Source organism: Typha angustifolia, chromosome 12 (genome assembly GCF_048772165.1).
Source record: "Typha angustifolia cultivar Huaian chromosome 12, ASM4877216v1, whole genome shotgun sequence".
Lineage (NCBI taxonomy): Eukaryota > Viridiplantae > Streptophyta > Magnoliopsida > Poales > Typhaceae > Typha > Typha angustifolia.
The window spans coordinates 7,543,675-7,563,171 of record NC_133250.1 but is presented as its reverse complement, the minus strand read 5'-3'; the positions used below and the strand labels follow the sequence as shown (position 1 = coordinate 7,563,171).

General features: G+C 35.9%; 2 protein-coding genes across 2 annotated transcripts; both read left to right on the top strand.

The window, feature by feature from the left end:
* The first annotated feature begins 248 nt into the window (after window positions 1–248).
* LOC140771853 (ALBINO3-like protein 1, chloroplastic) lies at window positions 249–10,581 on the top strand. The gene is made up of 12 exons (XM_073113618.1): window positions 249–690; window positions 1,287–1,397; window positions 4,112–4,186; window positions 4,399–4,459; window positions 4,956–5,029; window positions 5,126–5,230; window positions 5,898–6,005; window positions 7,719–7,822; window positions 8,719–8,940; window positions 9,026–9,170; window positions 9,272–9,385; window positions 10,086–10,581. The coding sequence occupies exons 1-12, from the start codon at window positions 346–348 to the stop codon at window positions 10,179–10,181; spliced, it is 1,560 nt and encodes a 519-aa protein (XP_072969719.1). The 5' UTR covers window positions 249–345; the 3' UTR covers window positions 10,182–10,581.
* A 4,383-nt stretch (window positions 10,582–14,964) lies between these two features.
* Window positions 14,965–17,895, top strand: LOC140771854 (succinate dehydrogenase [ubiquinone] iron-sulfur subunit 1, mitochondrial-like). The gene is made up of 2 exons (XM_073113619.1): window positions 14,965–15,748; window positions 17,393–17,895. The coding sequence occupies exons 1-2, from the start codon at window positions 15,084–15,086 to the stop codon at window positions 17,559–17,561; spliced, it is 834 nt and encodes a 277-aa protein (XP_072969720.1). The 5' UTR covers window positions 14,965–15,083; the 3' UTR covers window positions 17,562–17,895.
* Window positions 17,896–19,497: the final 1,602 nt, after the last annotated feature.

Sequence of the window (19,497 nt, the reverse complement as noted above, 5' to 3'; positions counted from 1 at the left end):
AAAAAACACATAAAAGTGTTCTGATGAAGGGTATTTTAGGTAGTTAAATTTTTTTATTTTTGAAATGAATGAAATATCTTTTATTCTAATACATGGGTCGAATGGTAAATAACGATTAGGGAAGATGTAAATGATTATATATGTAAAACGTAGGGTGTTTTTAATTAATTTTTAAAAAGATGAGGGGGGTGAAAGTAAAACATTAGCTCTATTTGAGGGGTCAAAGTGTAAAAAAGATTCCACTACATTTCACCGGTGACGAATGACGATTCCTTCCCAATAGGCCATATCTCCGGCACGACTCTCTCTCTCTCCTCCTCCTCAGTCTTCAAGCCGTTCCCTAGAATGGCTTCTCCCCTCTCCTTCCAATCCAAAACCCTAACCTTAACCCCCTTCCGGCCTCCCCCGACCTACCTCTCCCGCCGAGCGCACTTCGGTTTCCTCCCCACCCCCTTCCTCCTTCGCCGCTCCTTCGCCGCCAGGGTCGGGTCGGGCCCTCACCTTCCGGAATTCGAGACGGTCGACGGACTTGCGCGGGAGCTGTTCGGGAGGGTGGAGGGATTGATCTACACCGTCGCCGATGCCGCCGTCTCGTCCCCCGACACCACCGCGACCGTCGTCGAAGGCTCGAAGCAGCAAACGGGGGATTGGTTGTCGGGCATCACAGGATACATGGAGACTGTTTTGAAGGTTGGTAGTTTTTGTCGGTTTGAGTTCTGGATTTGATTTTGAAGGCTGTTTGGATAACAAGGAGCGGTTTTTGTAACATATATAGGGATTGCAATTATGTTAAGCAGTATTTAAGTAGTTGGATTTAGTTCAGGAGTGTATAATTGGAAATACACTAGGCTGAGGGATTGTACATGCATATTTGGGTGCATTTTAGAGTTCATTTCAGTGATTCAGATTGTGTACAACATCTATCTTAATCTTCTATTTTGTATTGAGTAATTTTAAAAACAATATGGATCTAATAGTCCAATATAATATATTCCCTTGCTTTATGCTATCGACATCATACCTTTTTAGTGTGTTCAATTATCATCTATTAGATATTTAACTTGGATGCTTCATCATAAGAATTACGTTGTTTAACCCCTTGAGGACTATTAAAATTTGTGGTCCTTTGATGCATATGCAAAGAATGTGTAAGCTAACGACAGATTTGGAGCACTAAAGCGTCATCAAAATTATATAGAGCAGACACTATTTTAGTTGGGAATCTTAGATTTGTATTGGCAATTTTTCTGTTAATATTTTTCTCTTTCTTGGTTCATCTACTGCAGGTTTTAAAAGATGGGCTATCAGTTCTTCATGTTCCATATGCGTATGGTTTTGCAATCATTCTTCTCACTATTCTTGTGAAGGCAGCTACATTTCCTTTGACTAAGAAACAGGTTTGATTTGTCCCATTTTATTGTTTAACATGATCTCTTCTAGTTGTTCTGCTTTTACTGTCCAGAGTTTATCTTCTAGTAGTTTTTGCATTTTTGATTGAGCTGCTTTTTGCATTTCACATTGAATGGAATGGGGAAAAAATAGTGAACCTTCCTTTTATCACTACTATTTATGATCATTTTAGATAGCAGAGTGATCAACTTGTAGCCTTATATGCATGTTAGCTTATTTGTTATCTGAAAGACACTTCTATAGATGCAATTAAATGAAGTTCTACATTATTTTAGCTAATTTTCTTGCAAACGGGTTCCTGATTTAACTTAACAATGCATAATAAGATGAGGTTATATAATATGTGAACAAGTCATTGAGAAAAGTAAAATAGAATCGGTTAAGAATTTATCGATCAGAAAATTAGAATATCCTGGGGAATGTAAATTCAGCAACACTGAAAATTAAGTGAGATATAGGAATATATTTTTCTTTCAAATATTGCCATACCCATGGGAATTTAATAATACATAATCTGTTAGATTGAATGATACATTACTTGTTTATATACAGTATCTTCTACCACTTCATAGAAGATTTTGGGAAGCTGCAGAATTATTAGATTTTCTATCAATAGATGAGTAGAAAAGTGTTTCTCACAAATTAAACTTCACATTTTCTGAATGAAATTGTATGAATTCAAGAAAACTTTACAATTATGATATGAGGTTCTCTTTCAAGAGCACTTGGAAGGCCTATTTTGCAACTAAACAATATTCAAGCATTAATAATATGAAGGAAAAATGTTAAACAAATGGGGTTCCTCAGGACATAAACCAAGTAAGAATAATGTAAATAAAGAGAGATGGAAAACACGGAGGGAGTCAGATGAAAGATATGTAGATTATGGAGATTGTTGTAGCTTGTAATAATTGTGTAGCTTAATTAGGAACCAAGGATTGAAGTGCCATCGACATGGGTGCTCCGGCTGCACAATCTTATATCCATGACGAGGATACAAATAAAAACTTATAATTGATCTGGAGGTTCAAATATAGTTATTAAATTGTTAGCACATGTTAATTGGAAAAGTTCATTATGTGATGCTGTAAATTAGCCAAAATGTACTGAGAATGCAATAGAAAGATGAACTTTCTCTATGAAAACCTTACCCTTCACTCTCGGTGGATGGGTGGAGTTCAAGTCTCGAGTGCAAACGAAGAATGAAAACCAAGTTATATGTAAAAGTAAAGAAGTGGAGGCAAAATTTTAAAGTCTATGTAGTTCTGTGTGTACTTCCTCTCTTTCATGAGGATGGCCAAGTGGCATGAAGAGGGATAGGTTCCTTTCTCTTATCCAATTAGAACCTTGCATCTGATTAGATTGTTTGTGGGGCCATTACTTACTAAGGTGATGATAGTAATTGAGATCATTAGTGATGTAGTGGAAAATAAGGAACATTTTGATATGAGGAAAGATAAAGAGGTATAGAATATATATATATAGTCCATGGATAAAAAATAGGTTATCCTAGGATCCCTTTCTCACATCCAAGTATATTTTTCCTTACTAATATAGTAAGATAAACAAGGAGGACAGGAGAATGCGGCATCCACCACAAAATTACAAGAGAAGAATAAAGAGAGGAAAAAGAAGAGTCCAACATGGGATATTAGAATCCTCCAGAGTCCACAGTCCACACCAAGAATTAATTTCAAATTCCAAAGTAAAGCTAAATATTTTCTAATTTTTCATTAAGACCATGGTTCAAGTATTGGTCGATCTCTGTCTGTATCACCAAAATGGATTCAAGTATTGGTCGATTTAGTCAGCCCCACTTCGAATTGCCCGAAACGGATGATCGATATAGCCGACACATATATTTTTTTCAAGCACCCAATCCCAATTTTGAAATTGATACTTAGAACCTTAATTAAGACTACATAAAGAGATAGGTAAATTAAAATGTATTTACTTCTAAATCTGATTAGTAACAAAACTGAGAAAGTACTTAAAGATAATTAAAATATCAATAAATTATCTCCGAATCAACTAAAATTTAACATTAGGAAGTTACATGTTAATTAGGATACTCTGAAAGATAATATTATTTTAGCTCAGAATAGTCTGGAAATTTGTAAAATATTGGAATACTAAGTTTCTATTTTCTATATGGTAGTCTGAGTATATACTATATAGACCCCATATAAATACATTTTAATACTATTCATGCTTAGTATTGTTGAAGATGTACAGTTACATGCTTTCTTCTTCATATCTAAATTCCTTTAATACACCTTAACATTATGAGATGGTTCTTAGTATAATATACTGCTTTCTGTTAGTTTTTTTTTAATCCTTGTCTATTTCCTGACTAGCATGTTTCTCATCTCTTTTCTATATTTATATTTTTTACTGCAGTGACAATAAAAAGATTGTCAATGGTTGGTTAACTTGTTACTGAATATGATCTTCCTTAATTTTTAAAAATTATGTTTGCACAAAAAAGCCTCTTGACTTTTGTGCAAAATTTTCATACATTTCTGTAATATGATTTGTTTCTTCTAGTTTCTACAACATTCTCTTTCAGTCAGTAGATTTACGTTTTTGTTTGTCTTCAGGAGATCTTATTATCAAGTTCTGTTAACATCACCTAGTTGAAAGTTTAAATCTTCTGGACTTGGTTCGTCCTTTTGGAGTCTGAGCCTTTCTTTCTTTTCAGGTTGAGTCGGCTTTGGCAATGCGATCACTTCAACCTCAAGTCAAGGCCATACAACAGCGTTATGCTGGTGATCAGGTAGTTGATCTTTATCAAACTTATAACCTTGTAAACTTTTGAAAATGCTACTATTGTCTGAATAGGTATGGTAAAGTTTCTGATACTTTTTTTCTTTCAGTTTCTTGGTGTCTATTTTGGAACTGACACTACTCTTATGCTTAGAAAATTTAGCAATTAATATATTTCATAAGGTAACATTCATGAAAATTCCTTTCTCCTTAATTTTGCAGGAAAGAATACAACTCGAAACTGCTCGCTTGTATAAATTGGCTGGTGTCAACCCTCTAGCTGGTACTTTTAACATGATTCTTCTTCGTAATATTTTGCTGTCGTCATAAATTTGGCAGCTTGTGTTTTCTATTATGGAAGCTTGTGAGTAGGGTGTCAACAATTTCATCAAGGAAACGTGAAGACATGTTCTAGTGTCAACTAGAATCTGACCAGATTGTTGCTTTCAAGATTGAGCATGTACTTAGTGAAGGACCGCTGCTGCTAGTCTTGGCATTATTTTTTATAGCAATTCTGGACATATTTATATGCACTTACAATATTTAAAGGCAAGGACGAGTAGTGGACATGCTTGTTGTGAGCAATATTACTGTGTCTTGCGCAAGATATAAATATCTACTTCAAATATATTGATATGTAGTTGCACCGTTTTTTGTTTGTTTAGGTGAAGCAATTCAATGTGCATTTATCTGTTCAATTATATGTTTTTTAGGACTTCTTTATGTCCTTATATTAGTGTATCTAATAGTCAATTTCTTGAACACCTTTACTGCATCAGGATGTTTGCCCACTCTGGCTACAATACCAGTTTGGATTGGGTTGTATAGGGCCCTCTCAAATGTAGCTGATGAGGTCAGATAGTTTAAAGTTGTTTTGGATACACTGCACTGCAGTCCTTATTTCTTTTTATGTGTTATATATACCTGACATGGTTTATTATAAATGAAGGGACTTCTGACTGAGGGCTTCTTCTGGATACCTTCTTTGGCTGGTCCGACTACCATTGCAGCTCGACAAAGTGGTAGTGGAATCTCTTGGCTTTTTCCTTTTACAGTAAGTGCACTGCATATGTTTTTTGTTTGGTTTTCCAGGATGCTAACATTAAGGAAACAGATGAATTATGTAATGGTATTTATAACCTCTCCTAAGTAATATACAAGCTTAGCAACTTTGAAATCTGCTTACTTTGATTCATTTATTTGGAATAAGAGTGAAATAATCTTCATCTTTATGACTTGGAAAGATATGGAAATGCAATTGCTAACCCTAACCATTTTGATATAAGAGAGTAATGGTGTCATAGTTAAACCGATGTAGTTGAGATCCGAAACTGGGAATCCTGAAAGCAATATGAACCTCTTTAACCATCTAAGTACAATCCTATTGGCAGGTATTTGTTGTTTTTTTTTCGTGTTTACTGTAATAAGAATCATAACAAGAGAGCTAATCTGTGTATTTCATGAAGATAAAGCTTATGACAGTGTGTTTCATAAGAAATTAATGTGGTTGCATTTGAAAGTAGTGGTTATTGAGACTGTAAGTGTGTTCAAGGATGTATGCTATAATCACAAGTAGCATAGGCCAATAGGGAGAGAAACAAGTGAATTTCTAATAGATGTTTGGAAATCTTGAACTAAAAGTACATCCAATCTGATCATATATCGTTTATGAAATGCTATATATATTCGTCTAATTTTGAGATGGTTCATGTCTTCTTCAGGATGGTCATCCACCTCTTGGATGGTCTGATACATTAGCCTATCTTGTTCTGCCAGTTCTTCTGGTTATCTCTCAGTATATATCAGCTCAAATTATGCAGCCGCCACAGGTTAGTGGTATTTGTAGAACTGTTAAACATTTTCTATAATATTTACATGACTATATATTTTTCTCCTAAAAGCTACACTTCCGTTGGTCCTTCAGCATATTTAATAAGATTCACTCCATGATTGCTACTTATCAGCTTATTGATTATTCATCAAACTATCAGTTCAGATATTTTTAATTTGTTACTTCTTGCAATAAGAGGCTTCTATTGTTATACTTAATACACATGTTAACTTCTTATGCTTTCTTGAGCTTGATAACTTGGCTTCGTTAAGATCTTACTTTCTTTTTCTCAAATTTGATCACCTTTATTATTGTTACTTTCTTTTTTAACTTTTTATGTATAGTTTTTGATTCTTCAAATTGTCTTTATTGCATCTTTTGTGCCTTAGAGATGAGTGACCCTCCTGACATCAAACATTAACATAGTTTTAATGTTTAGAGATAAGCTAGACTTTTACATGTCTAGGACCGTAGATGTACTTTTGGATGTCCTGGTTGAATGAGTCTTAGCTACAACAATAGTTTAATAATTATTACTGCCAAGCTAGGTTTCATTTCTTGCAAGTTTTTTTTTTTCTCTTGCTTTTGCCTGAACTTGGCACCAAATTTAAAGGTTGATGCAGGCTTTTGAATAGTCATAGTTTGAATATTCTTCCTTGAGCTTTGTCAACTCTGAGTTCTGATCATATCTGAAGCCTGCATCTAGCTATTTCTGGATTCTTCAGTACTTATTGAATCCCACTGAATTTGGATCTATTATTGTCTTTGAAAAAGAAGATCATGCTTTTAAGTTTTTCCAGGCATGAAAAGTTGGAGTATGCATACCTTGAGTTATATTGTGTATAACAAGTTTAATCCTTCAACTCTCTAAGATATGAAAAGTAATTGGAGAGCTTCGGGCATTTTTATTCCTATCATGAGCATGGTCCTTCTACCTTCTCAATCACTATTACATTCAGAATTGCTTTCTCTTCAAGCTCCTTGTTTCATAGATACTTGTGCCATTTTTTGGAGAGTGTGTCTTGATAAATTTTTCAAGTTGTTTGGCTTCAGTAAACTATGATACATTCAGCAAGGCTCTGAATCAAGAAAATTGGAGGTCCAATTAAAACTCTCAATCCCTCTATTAAAAAGAAAAATATCTATTATGTTTTTTTTCCTTTCACTGCCAAAAAAAGTAAAAAAAGAAAGAACTCACCAAGCCTTTTGTCTCAGCTATTTATGTGGATCCTTTTTGTCCAGTCATCTCTATTTACTGCAATGGTTGATGTCAAATCATGTCTTTTCTTACTAATTCCTCTCATGTTAGTTTTGGCTTCCCTTCCCTCTAGATGGGTGCAAAGATTATTTTCACTTATTTAGTTTCTTTATTGGATATTGTCAGAAACTGTATATTAACAGAGTTACCAATATTAAATTAATATTCAGTTTAATGGTTCATATTCTTCTGTCTCCAACTGGGTGGTGAAGTGACCAGAGGTCCTAAAAATGAGAGCTAGATTATAAATTCTATGCCGGGGAATGGAATTATTGTAGCATATTAATTTTTACCTCTCCGTGAAGTGTGATTAGTTTTCAACATTTCATTACTTGATCTGTCGATTACAAATCTCTATTATTTCATTTTCAGATACATGCACCGCTATCTTACAGAATAGTCAAATAAATATCAGTGTTGATCTCTTAATTTTTGTTTTCTTTTGTTGTGCAGAGTAATGATCCTAGTCAAAAGAGTGCTCAGGCTGTAACTAAGTTCCTTCCTTTGATGATTGGTTATTTTGCTCTTTCTGTTCCTTCTGGACTAAGTCTATATTGGTGAGCAGGTGTTACTTTCTTTTCAACTGTTCCTATTGAATAACTTATACGAGGTCAGAGAATAGTTTAGAATACTGAATTTTCTTGTAGAAAAATAGTTCTTATAGTCTTACAAGGTTGATTTGGCATGAAGGAGCTGGTTCTCTATTATTTAGTAAAATAGATTGTGATGTTTGTGGAGGCTTATGTAGTAAATGGTTCATGAGGAGATTGAACTGATTCAGAGTTTGGATGCTATTCTACATCTTTCTTGAACAAACACTTTGCCAAATTCTTTTTCTTGTGAAATTTTATGACTTCTAGAACATGTTGAACAGATGAATTTAGCTGAGAGAAAAGGACTGGTTAGAAGATTTAGCAATCACTTGCTGGAATTAGAAAAATGACTTGGATGTTTGCTAAAAACTGGCCTGAAATTTGATAATTTCATAAGGTTGTACAGGAAAGCATGGTGTTTATGAGAGAGATGTGGGTGTTATAGTTAACCTACGGATTAGGCTTCTAGAGAATTTTTTTGATACCCACATAGAGATTAAAGAGTAAAACCTCAGAGTTGCTCGAATTATTAGGATTGGTGTTTGATTCCTTATCTGATTGTCTTAGCAAGCTTAATTTGATAATTTCTATTATTTTTATAGGCTTGAAGGAAATATTCAGTGGAACATGTATTTTATTCCTCTGAGTTTCTGTTTCTTTCAGTTTCTGAACTAGATATTCTGTCCTCTTCTTAGTCACATTTTCTTTGTATCTATGTTATTACCGTTATTTGTATTTATTTGGCATGATATACTCTTCTGTTGTGGAAGATCCTTGCTAGTCTGAGAAGATTTTTGCTACCAGAGATATCTTTTGATCTATTAAAAAGGATCTAATCAGTCAGTTGAACTGATTTCTAGGTTCACAAATAATATTCTGAGCACAGCACAGCAATTATGGCTTCAAAAGCTTGGTGGCGCAAAGAACCCTGTTATAGAGTACATTGACAGAGCGGCTAGAGATGAACCATTGAACACTAACAAGTCTGGATCCACCATACAGAAGTCTGTAAGTGAACCTAAAGCAGAAAAAGCAAAGTCCCGCCAAGATATAAATTCTGGCGGATTACGTCCTGGTGAAAGGTTAATGTTGGATAATGCTCAGAAGACCATCTTCAAATCTTCATTTCCATTTTGCTTTTATTTAGTCATTAACTATAGGATGCAGGTTCAAACAACTTAAGGAGCAAGAGGCAAGGAGAAGAAAGCTAAAGGAAGAAGAGAAGAGAGCAAAAGAGGTAACTATAGATTCTCCAGTCATTGCTGAACAACAAAATATGGACGTTAAAGTTGTAAAGAACGCTGATGAACAGGTAGAAGCTGATTTATGCCTGGCTGTAGTTGGAACTCTGTTGTGCTACATCAATATTTTCTCAATAATAAAGCCACTGACACAAACAGTGTATATAAACAGGATTTTGACCAGGACCAAACAAAAGTGTACCTGCCAATGAATAACAATGGAGGACTTAGCCAGGATGCTGATTCCACTACAGATGTCAGGAATCTTAATGGGAATACACACAAGGTACTCATTAACTAGGACTCTTATGTGAAGGTTTCGTCTAACATGAATGTGATTTAAATTACTTGCGAAAAGAATCCACTTCTTTCTTTTCTAGCATAGTAGTTGGACAAAACGGAAGCAAGAGAATAGATGTCGTAATCGACATTGCTTGAGCTGCATGTAGAACAGTGAGAACTTATGTCACCTTGATGCGTTAAATTAGGTGCCTTTATGCCTCGTCTTATTATTTCTTTTGTGTGTTAGTTTTGGTCTTCCCCTCTCTCAATGCCTATTTCAATTAAAGCACTCTTACTTTTACTCTCTTGAACATGTCCAAACCACCTACAATCAATTATCATAGAAGCTATTCTCTGTCAGATGCACTAATTTTGACTCTCATTTCTTCTTTCTCTTTTGCTAATAGCCCAACCTCGCTTAAATTCTATATATACCTCACATACTAATTTTTCTGTATATTGGAGGTGATTATGAGATGTTAGTTGTTACTCATACATGTGGTTCCTTTTCAGTTCAATTATTCAGTAAATAGTGATATCATTTATGTGCCTTGATTTAGCTATCCATTGTTATACAATTATTTATGTTGGTACCCGGTGTGAATTCTAAGTACAGCCACATGAAAGATATCCATTCAACGACCTTAAGAAGAAATACATATTGCTCATCTGATCTAATATTGAGTTATATGGCTATATATCAGGATGAAGTGGCTGAGATGCATGCCTCCAGTATCAACCAGACTACAGAGAGTGCTTCTGATGTAAGAGATCAAGAGACTGAAAGAGAAGAAGCTTAGGGATGTAGAAACTGCAGTAACATTCTCCTCTCTACTCATGGCATTCTACACCATGTCCCAAATTATCATTGGGAGAGGTTATACCTTTTCCAGGGATGCTTGCAAGTTCAGCAGCAATAGTGCATCAAAGTTCTTATTCCATGGTCATACAAAGACCCTTTGGATGTAAAATATGTGATGCAGAAAAAAAAAAAAAACTCTATCCTGTGCATCAGTTTTGTTGGGATATAAGAATTTTACCTTCCAAGACCTATTTTTCCTTCTTCTATTTTTTTTTTAGGTATTATAGTATGATTTTCTCTCGCTGACTTTGGCAAAATGTATGATGAAAGCATGGATGATTCAAATAAGTGTATTGATTAAAATGAAATCCTTCCACCTTTCTATTTCAAAAAATAAGGTTGATTTACATACCTTTCTCTTCCATTCGTCCACACTGTGACTTGATGCCGTCATATAATTTGTGTTAATGGCTACTAAGGTTTTGTATCCTCAACAAACAAGCAAAAACAAAAACATCAAAAAAGAAAAGGAAAAAAGAAGAAGAAGGAAGAAGAGAAGATAGTAGGATCCGACCATTATAATTGAGCTATAATAGTCGGACTAACTGAATATATAAATAGTTTGGAAACATGCTAGTTTAAATATACAAATTGTTTGGGGGTAACATTCGAGTTTGGTTGGCACAATTCCCCAGTGTGCAAGATATTCCAGTCGCAGAAATTTATGCATCTGATTAGCAGAGGATCCGAGGTAAGATTCAAAAAACTGAGGAGCTCTCCCAGGCCTCGAGTAATCTCCTTTTTTTTTTTTTTTTTTTTTTTGTTAAATGCTCATTCCTCTTAAAAAAAAAAAACCTATACCGGAATTTTTTTTCTTTTTGTTTTTTGATGGTCAAGTGAATGAGCATGTTACTTAGGCAGGTGATCTGACCAATAGCTCATGGTTTTGGCTAGCTATTACGCAGCGGCTAGTTATGAACTAAAAAACATTTATACGTTTTAGCGAGTCCATGCGATACTTCAACTTTTTCGTAATATGAAGTAAGCATCAAAGTAAAATTAATATGAAAAGGAAAAAGCCTTCACTAACATTTAGATAAAAGCTATTTTAATGAAGTTTTAATTCTTTTCATTTACTCAAACTTTAGATAAAATACAAATAGTGAGTTCAAGCTACTAAGTTACCCTAATAAATATCTTTTCTAGATGCTTAAAAGGGAAGGTATATGATTGACGAGGTGTCATCCTTTTGCCCTTGTCTATCCAGCAGTGGATAAGCTTGAGGCTAATCCAATCGTTAATAAGATTGGGTTCAACTTAGTCTTTTGTGTTACTACTGTTTCGTCCAAAACTTAAATGAGATGTCACGTTCTCCCCCACCTAATGCATAGTTGTTCCAGCTGCTTGATGATTTTAAAAATCTACAATGAGGCTTTTGTATCACCATAGCAAGTTCATCCTTTTCCGACTTGTTTCGCCGTGTGGCAATTCTTTCCAACGCACTAAGTATTCAGTGGTTGGTATGACTCCTTGACGTCACATTATTTAAGAGTCACTTCTTTACTTTTATCAAGAGCGGATGTCATCATTGTTGGGACATGTCGTGACACTTTACAGCTGCAGTCTTTTAAGTCTTTTTGGTAAGACTACCGGATGGATTTTGAGATCTAGAGTTAATTCTAGTTTGTAGGCCACTTTGCCCACTTTCTTGACAATTACAAATGGCTCTTCGTATTGACGAATGAGCCCTTTGTGGACCTTTCGGAAAGCCTTGATCTGGTGTGATTGAAGTTTGACAAGAACTTGATCGCCCACTTCAAACTTTAGATGCCTTCACTTGTCATCCGCCCACTTCGTCTTCTACGTATCTTTCTCTAAGAAGGCCTTCGCAAGGTCGTTCTTCTCTTTTATATTTGCTACGAATTGTGAGGTATTTGGGTTGCGACATGCTTCACCTGTAGCAGTAGTATGCAGAGCGAGTGGTTGTTGTCTAGTTGCAAGCTCACAAGAGCTAGTATGCAACGCCTTGTTGCGCTGCATATTGTAGCAAAATTGGGCCATATCAAGGTGATGTTCCCAATCTCGCTGGTTAATACTCACATAATGCCTTATGTACTCTTCAAGTAGGGCATTGATGCGCTAGTTGTACACAATCTAACACTAATTATTATAAGCATTCATGCACTTCGTGTGTGATCCAATCTCGCTAATACTAAAAGTGAGCACAATGTTAGAATAAACTTAGTACAAATATTTACATATAAAACCTTCTCAATATTAGAAAATTAGAAAAACTATGGGAAAATAGAGAACGTTCACTAAGCAAGAAAACATAGTAGATCAACTCGTACCTCGTTGATAGATCAATCTGTATCTGAGGAACAACACTTGTACAACACAGTATAAGAATTTCACAATGATAAACCACAAAATAATATATAAGAAAAGAAAAAGTATAAGAGGATAATACTCAATTGAGAAGATGCACTTTATCACAGAGTCCAAACTATGAAATCTGATGCAAACGTCAAAAGTCAACTATAAATCCAATTAAGTAAAGATTTTCTTCTACTATGTTCACTCAATTTTTATCATACCCCATAGGTGTCTAAGCCAATGCCCTAATCTCATTAGAAGACCTTTGTTATTTTAATCTCCTAACTTAACTAAAAAGATACCCACATTACATCCTACTTTATTTAGGAAACCGAAAACAAGATGAACTAATATTCCTACTGAAATTAAATTAGGACTCTTTATGAGAAGTCCTAATCCAATGGTTTCCTTAGAGGGTTTATTGTTAAGGAGGTCCAACTTTGCCATCATGTCACCTCCTTTTCCTCTGAAGCCTATAGGCAACTTTGATGGGCTTTAAAAAGGCTAGGATACATTATGAAAGGGTCATTTTAGAGACTGGTTCTGAAACCATTTTGAAAGGTCCTTTGCTCAAAGGGGAGAAGAGCTCCTCCTGACATAGCAGGAGGTTAGCCTTTTCTCTTTCTTCTTTTAAATGTCTTTCTCTTTTGCCCTCTTTTCCAAGTGTTAAAGGATTCTTCACACTAGATTCATGTTGTTGAATGGGTAGCTAATTCAACAATTTGTTGGCTGGATATATACCTCTGAGCCGTAATTTCTAGTAGAGTTTTCAGCTCTTTTTTAGTTAGAATTTTGATCCAAAGTACCATAATACTATTTTATATCAAATACAATAAATATGATAAATTATCGAGATGCTTAAATTACTCTTCTTCTTTTTTTCATCAATTTTTCTAATAGATATAATAATGTATTTTAGTCATTTGGGCGAGACTCTATTAAGCAGAACAGAAACTTTTAACGATTCTGTACTAGGTTTGATAAATAAAATTATAATTTTAAATATAAGTACTTCTTATTTGAAAGGTAATTTTATTTTCCAACAATAAATATGAGGAATGATATTTATATATAGACATTTTATATATAAGTGGTTAACATCCATGTTGAGTTTTTTCTTTGAAAACTAGTAGGTGAGATATCATTCATTTTAAATCATAAGATTTTAATCAGCAAGTTAGTACCACTAAATTACAAGCCTAATATATAGAAAAAAAAATAGTTTGAAAACCCCACAACTTGAAAAGTATTTGTAGTACAACAATTAAATATTGTGTCAAGACTTTTGGGTGGAGTAAATATAGCAATTACAAGCACACCACAGATTGGAAGAAGTTTTCATTTGCTTTGTCACAACTCTAGCAGATGTAGAAGCAAGCATTACAACATCCTACACAAGAAAGAAAGATGAAGCAAGAAATGAAAATTAAAAAAATAAAACAAAAATAAATTATCGATTGTGATGGGAAAGGTGAGGGCGAGGATAATGACAACTACACCGTCTAAGCAAAGGAGGAGGAGAAAGACGGCAATAACGATGATAGAGGGATGTAGAGATTGATGATGACAGAAGCAATAGAGACCGAAGAAACAGTAGTGGCAGCGAGCCCCAAGAATGGGCGTGCCACAGGCACGGCATGGCATGGCACTTGCCAGCCGTGCCATAAGAGGAGAAGGAAAAAAAAACCGAGATACTCACCTTTATTGTCACTGACTGCCACTTCCCGGATTCGGATTCGCAACTTAAGTTATATATATATATATATATATATATATATATATTATTTCTCTCTCTTTCTCTTGATCTCATCTTTTCCCTTGTGCTAGGGCACTCGACACTCTTAGACGACGGCGATGGTGATCGACAACAAGTAGCTCGACGGCGAGCGACGGAACTATTAGGACTCGTGCCATGTGCCGGTATGTCGCTGGCACGACAAGTGCCGATCGACACGCTCAGCATGAAGATAATATTAAACAGTGAAAACGACAACAGAAGAGAATGAAAAAACAGAGAAAAAGAGAGAAGAAAGATGAGAAAACCTCCCATCAAAGACGAGTAGGTAGATAAACGAAGGAAAAGCAAAGTTAAACATTGGCCGTTAGAAAGAAAAAGAAAAAGAAAAGTTGAAAATAAATTTTATTTTAAAATTGATCCGTTGCTTCCGGTCAACATCTTATAGAGTACGTGCATCAAATGTACTCGCAAAGGTGGCCTCATCTTCTTTTTTTGTACGCCTACAAATTTGTTCTTTTTCTCAAAAAAAGGAAACAAATTTTTGATAATAACAAAATTACCCCCTCCCCTTGCATACATGATGCATGACTGGCATGGGCATCATTGTCATTTTACTTATGATTACTATAACAATAGCAATGCCCACAGATTTCACCTCTCCCCAACAAAACCACACTGCCACGTCTGCTCAACCCGCCCGCACGTCCTCGAACAAAACCACCCCTCCCGGTCCCGGAAGATGATCCATCGTCAATCCTTCTCCCCTCTCTCCTCCTCCTTCTCTCCATGGCCACCTCCTCTAAGCTCCTCTTCCGCCGGGCTGCAGCCGCCCGCGGCCACCTCCCTCCTCCTCCTACTGCGGCCCGCCTCGTCCGTTCCCATCCCCACTCCTCCAGCCCAAACCCTAGCCACCTCAAGACCTTCTCGATCTACCGGTGGAACCCGGACGACCCATCGAAGAAGCCCCACCTCCAGAACTACGAGGTCGACCTGTCCCAGTGCGGCCCGATGGTCCTCGACGCCCTCCTCAAGATCAAGAACGAGGCCGACCCCACCCTCACCTTCCGCCGCTCGTGCCGCGAGGGCATCTGCGGCTCCTGCGCCATGAACATCGACGGCGACAACGGCCTCGCCTGCCTCACCAAGATTGGGTCCGGATCTAATCATCGTCCGACGGTGATCGCGCCGCTGCCGCACATGTTCGTGGTGAAGGACTTGGTGGTCGACATGACCAATTTCTACGCGCAGTACAAGAGCGTGGAGCCGTGGCTCAAGAGGAAGGGGCCGGCGCCGGAGGGGGGGAAGGAGGTGCGCCAGAGCAAGGCGGAGAGGGCGAAGCTGGATGGGATGTACGAGTGCATCTTATGTGCTTGCTGTAGTACTTCGTGCCCTAGCTACTGGTGGAATCCCGAGACCTACCTCGGCCCCGCCGCCCTGCTCCAGGCCAATAGGTTCGTCATTCCTCGCTTATTCACATCTATTTCTCCTTCATTTTAAAAAGTTTACTTTATCGCATAATTGCTGCAACTCTCTACAAAGTTATCATAAACGCCGATGAGATCATTTGGTTCTAAAAGTAAAAGCAAGAATGGTATTTTGGTCATTCAGATGGGCCATCTTTTAGTGGGAGTGAATCTCTTAAATAATGGAAAATCTCCTCAATTTCTCTTTTTTTCCTTAACAGGGGTAAATTGCCTTAAGACAGCCTAACATTGACACTGAAATGTTATTTCTTTTAAAAGAAAAATCTAATGGACGACTAATAGAAGGGACATGCCGGATGTATTCTATAGAGTTTTTTTTTTTTAAAGAAGGTTTTCCATAGTTAAGTAGATCAATATGTCATGAAAGAAATATATAAGGGGGTCTATGTAAAAATGGACAACAGTTCGAGCAGTCTAAATGTTATTATTCCTGAGTAATTTTATTATTTGATCACCATATCTATCAATATTTGTATTTGTATGTAGGAAATAAAAGGAGATCAATGATGTCGTGCCGATGGTGGCACAACACCTTGGCACGGGCTAGCACACTCTGTGCTGAGACATGTTGACCAATATGGATGCATGTCGGATCGTTACACATGAGTGTCGTGCTATTCCGAATCAGCACGAGTGTGTCGAACCGTGCAGATTTACACAGATCGCATGAGGTTTAAAACAGGTCCATTATAGTGGTAAATCTAAAATATTTTATGAGGTCTTTTTTTTTATCATGTGACAAACATAACTTTTTTTTCTATTTCAATCATATAACTATTTGACTATAGTTATATCTTTAATTAAATAGGTCATTTACCAAAAGTAATCTAAAGATAATAGATTTTAAAACATATTTAAATGCTCCAAAATTTTTATTAAAGATATGACAAAGACATGCTAATGCATGTCAGTGGCACGCAAGGGGCGTGCCAACTGGAAATTGACATGGCACGTACCTTCGGCACGACCATTATTGAAGCAAATATAGTTTTGCAACTATGTGATCCATTTTCTCCATTTCCATTAGCGATATGTTGGGAATATTCTTTAAAAATTAACTATAATGATATTTCCAAAAGAGTCAGATATGAAATTTTGTTTCACACCAGGTCTGCTATCATGTATTTGACTCGGAATTTTGTGATCTTCCGCTTTCAAATACGAGTGTTAATTCATGTTCGATGATGTATTACATTTTTCCAGCAAAAGCATGGGAAACAGTTTTTCAGGCTACATTTTCTGACAAAATTATTCTGAAAATCACCTGCAATTTGGAAGATGTGGAGCTCATATTTTGCTGCATAAGCACTTCTATATGTAGATTGATATGCTAGCTCTACCATAGGAATTTAAGAAAGCCATCTGAAAACAAGAGCATGCATGATATATCTTTGGCACTGGAAAGAGCTAAGAAATTGTTCAAAGATTAGTACTTCTTTATGCAAATTTTCTCTTCCATCTTTTTGCTGCTATCTGAAAGCCTCCTACTATGCGGTGACTGACTAAAATTTGTTTGGCAATCAACATATATAGTTGCACTGACACTATAGTCTTGGCTGTTTATATCGACATTTATATAAAGCCAAATGTGTTTTTCCTGTTGCTCTGTAGATGGATTCAGGACAGCCGTGATCAATACACAAAGGAGCGTCTTGAGGCCCTAAATGACGAGTTCAAGCTCTATCGCTGCCACCTTATAAAGAACTGTGTTCATGCCTGTCCTAAGGGATTGAACCCAGCAAAGCATATTGAAACAATGAAGAAGATGCTGCTTCAGTAACTGGTTTCTGGTGTTTTCCTGTTTACAAGATGCTCGGAACTTTTTGTATGCTAGTAATTGCTACCCTGATCTCTTCATATTTGTACCTGTGAAATAAAAGCCAGGAGTTTCTTTTATCTTCAAGGAAGGACATGATTCTTGGTTTTGCATTCTGGTGTACTTTTGGTTCAGATTAGTATGCCTCCTTCAATGGAACTCATTTCCCCTACTACTTGAGGCATTTAAGAGTCATTACCGTTTCTCCTGAGGGAATGATGAATTTATTGTGATTATTTGTACATTTTCTGCACTAGATTATGCCACTAGTGGATTGGACTTTCTTTTTTTCTTTTAAGTCCTTTAAGTTGTGATTAGTTGTTATTGCAATTTTCAGAGCAGTGATTGACGTTCACTTATGAAATAAGACTAATGTTTTATAGTTATTCCGATTAATTATACTAGTATAAGAGATAGTTTGGCACTCGTTTAGTTTATGTATTTAGTTATATTCTAGTATGATATATAATAATTATATTTGATATAATATAAAATTAAAATAATAGTTTAACAAATGATTTAAAATATTTTCTATAATAACTGGACGGGGAGAAGAGAGAGTAGAGGAAATAGAACTAGAGAGTGAGTTTTTAAAAGATGAAAGATAGAGAGGAGAAAGAAGTAGGCATTACTATAGAGTAATATAGATAAAGTGGTTGTTTATTATTGTTTTAGTGTAAGGATATCTTATGAGTAATGACCATTTATTCGAATCTCAAGAAATTATTAAGCCTATTTGAGAATCATGAGAATAAATATGTCACTTTACTCTTATTTCCAGTTAATGAGGCCTTTTAGAAGGCTTATAAAAAAGAAAAGCACATGAGTAAAACAAATCGAGATAATTTAGAAAAAAATCATCCTTTGATTTGTTAGGTAGCTTAAAAGTGAAATTTAATAAATAACTAACAGTGATCCCTTTTTTTTCTTAAAAAATTAAAGCTATTTACCAACCAACTCTAATAGAATTAGTAGGTACCATGTTCATGACCAAGGAGGTCATGAGTTCAACTCCAATCCCAAATAATATTATGGAGAAATTATTTAGTGGTTTGGTGGTTTGGCTCGATTCGGTTGATGGCTCGGCAGTGCGGTTAGCTTGGAAGAATAGCTTGGCAACGCAATAGCTTGGAGTAGGTCTCGACGGCGTTTGATTCGAAGTAATTGTTCAGCGATGTATATGGCTTGAAGCCTAGACTAGACAGCTAAAAGCTCGGTGAGGCCTAAAGTGCCTCTGTATCTAGGGAGGGTTGGCTCTTTGTCCAGCCTATATTTAGCCTTCAGGCTCATAAATGAATAAAAAAAAATAGAGCTATTTATTATTGGTAAAAATTATTTTTTAAATTTATTTTTACAATCAAATATTAGAAAAATCAAAACCAACTTTTTCATCTCACATTTTGGCATCTAAACACTCCGACTATAAAAGACAGTAATATTAACCCCTTCCTATGACTAAAGAGATCGTATAATTAACTCCAACCATAAGCAATCAATATGAAGAAAATTATTTAGTAGCTTTGCTCAACGGTTCAACTCAATTGATGATTCGACAGTAGCTTGGAGCAAAATAGTTTGAAACAAATCTTGGCTAAGTAACACACATGATTTGAAGCCTAAATTAGACGTTTATTATATTAATTAAAATATGATGGGGCCTAAATATCTTTTTATCTAGAAAGGATTAGCTATATATTAGGTAAAATTTAGTGGAGCCTAAGCATTTATTTTATCTTAGATATGGTTTGCTCTTTTTTGAACCCAAATCCAGCCATCAGGTTTTTGAATGATAAAAGAAAATAGACAGAAATAAACAACTGAAAGGTACCGGATCCAAACACCCTTGAGACCACCGGACGGACCAGACCAAGATATCCGTGGGACCCGCTCTTGCCCTCTC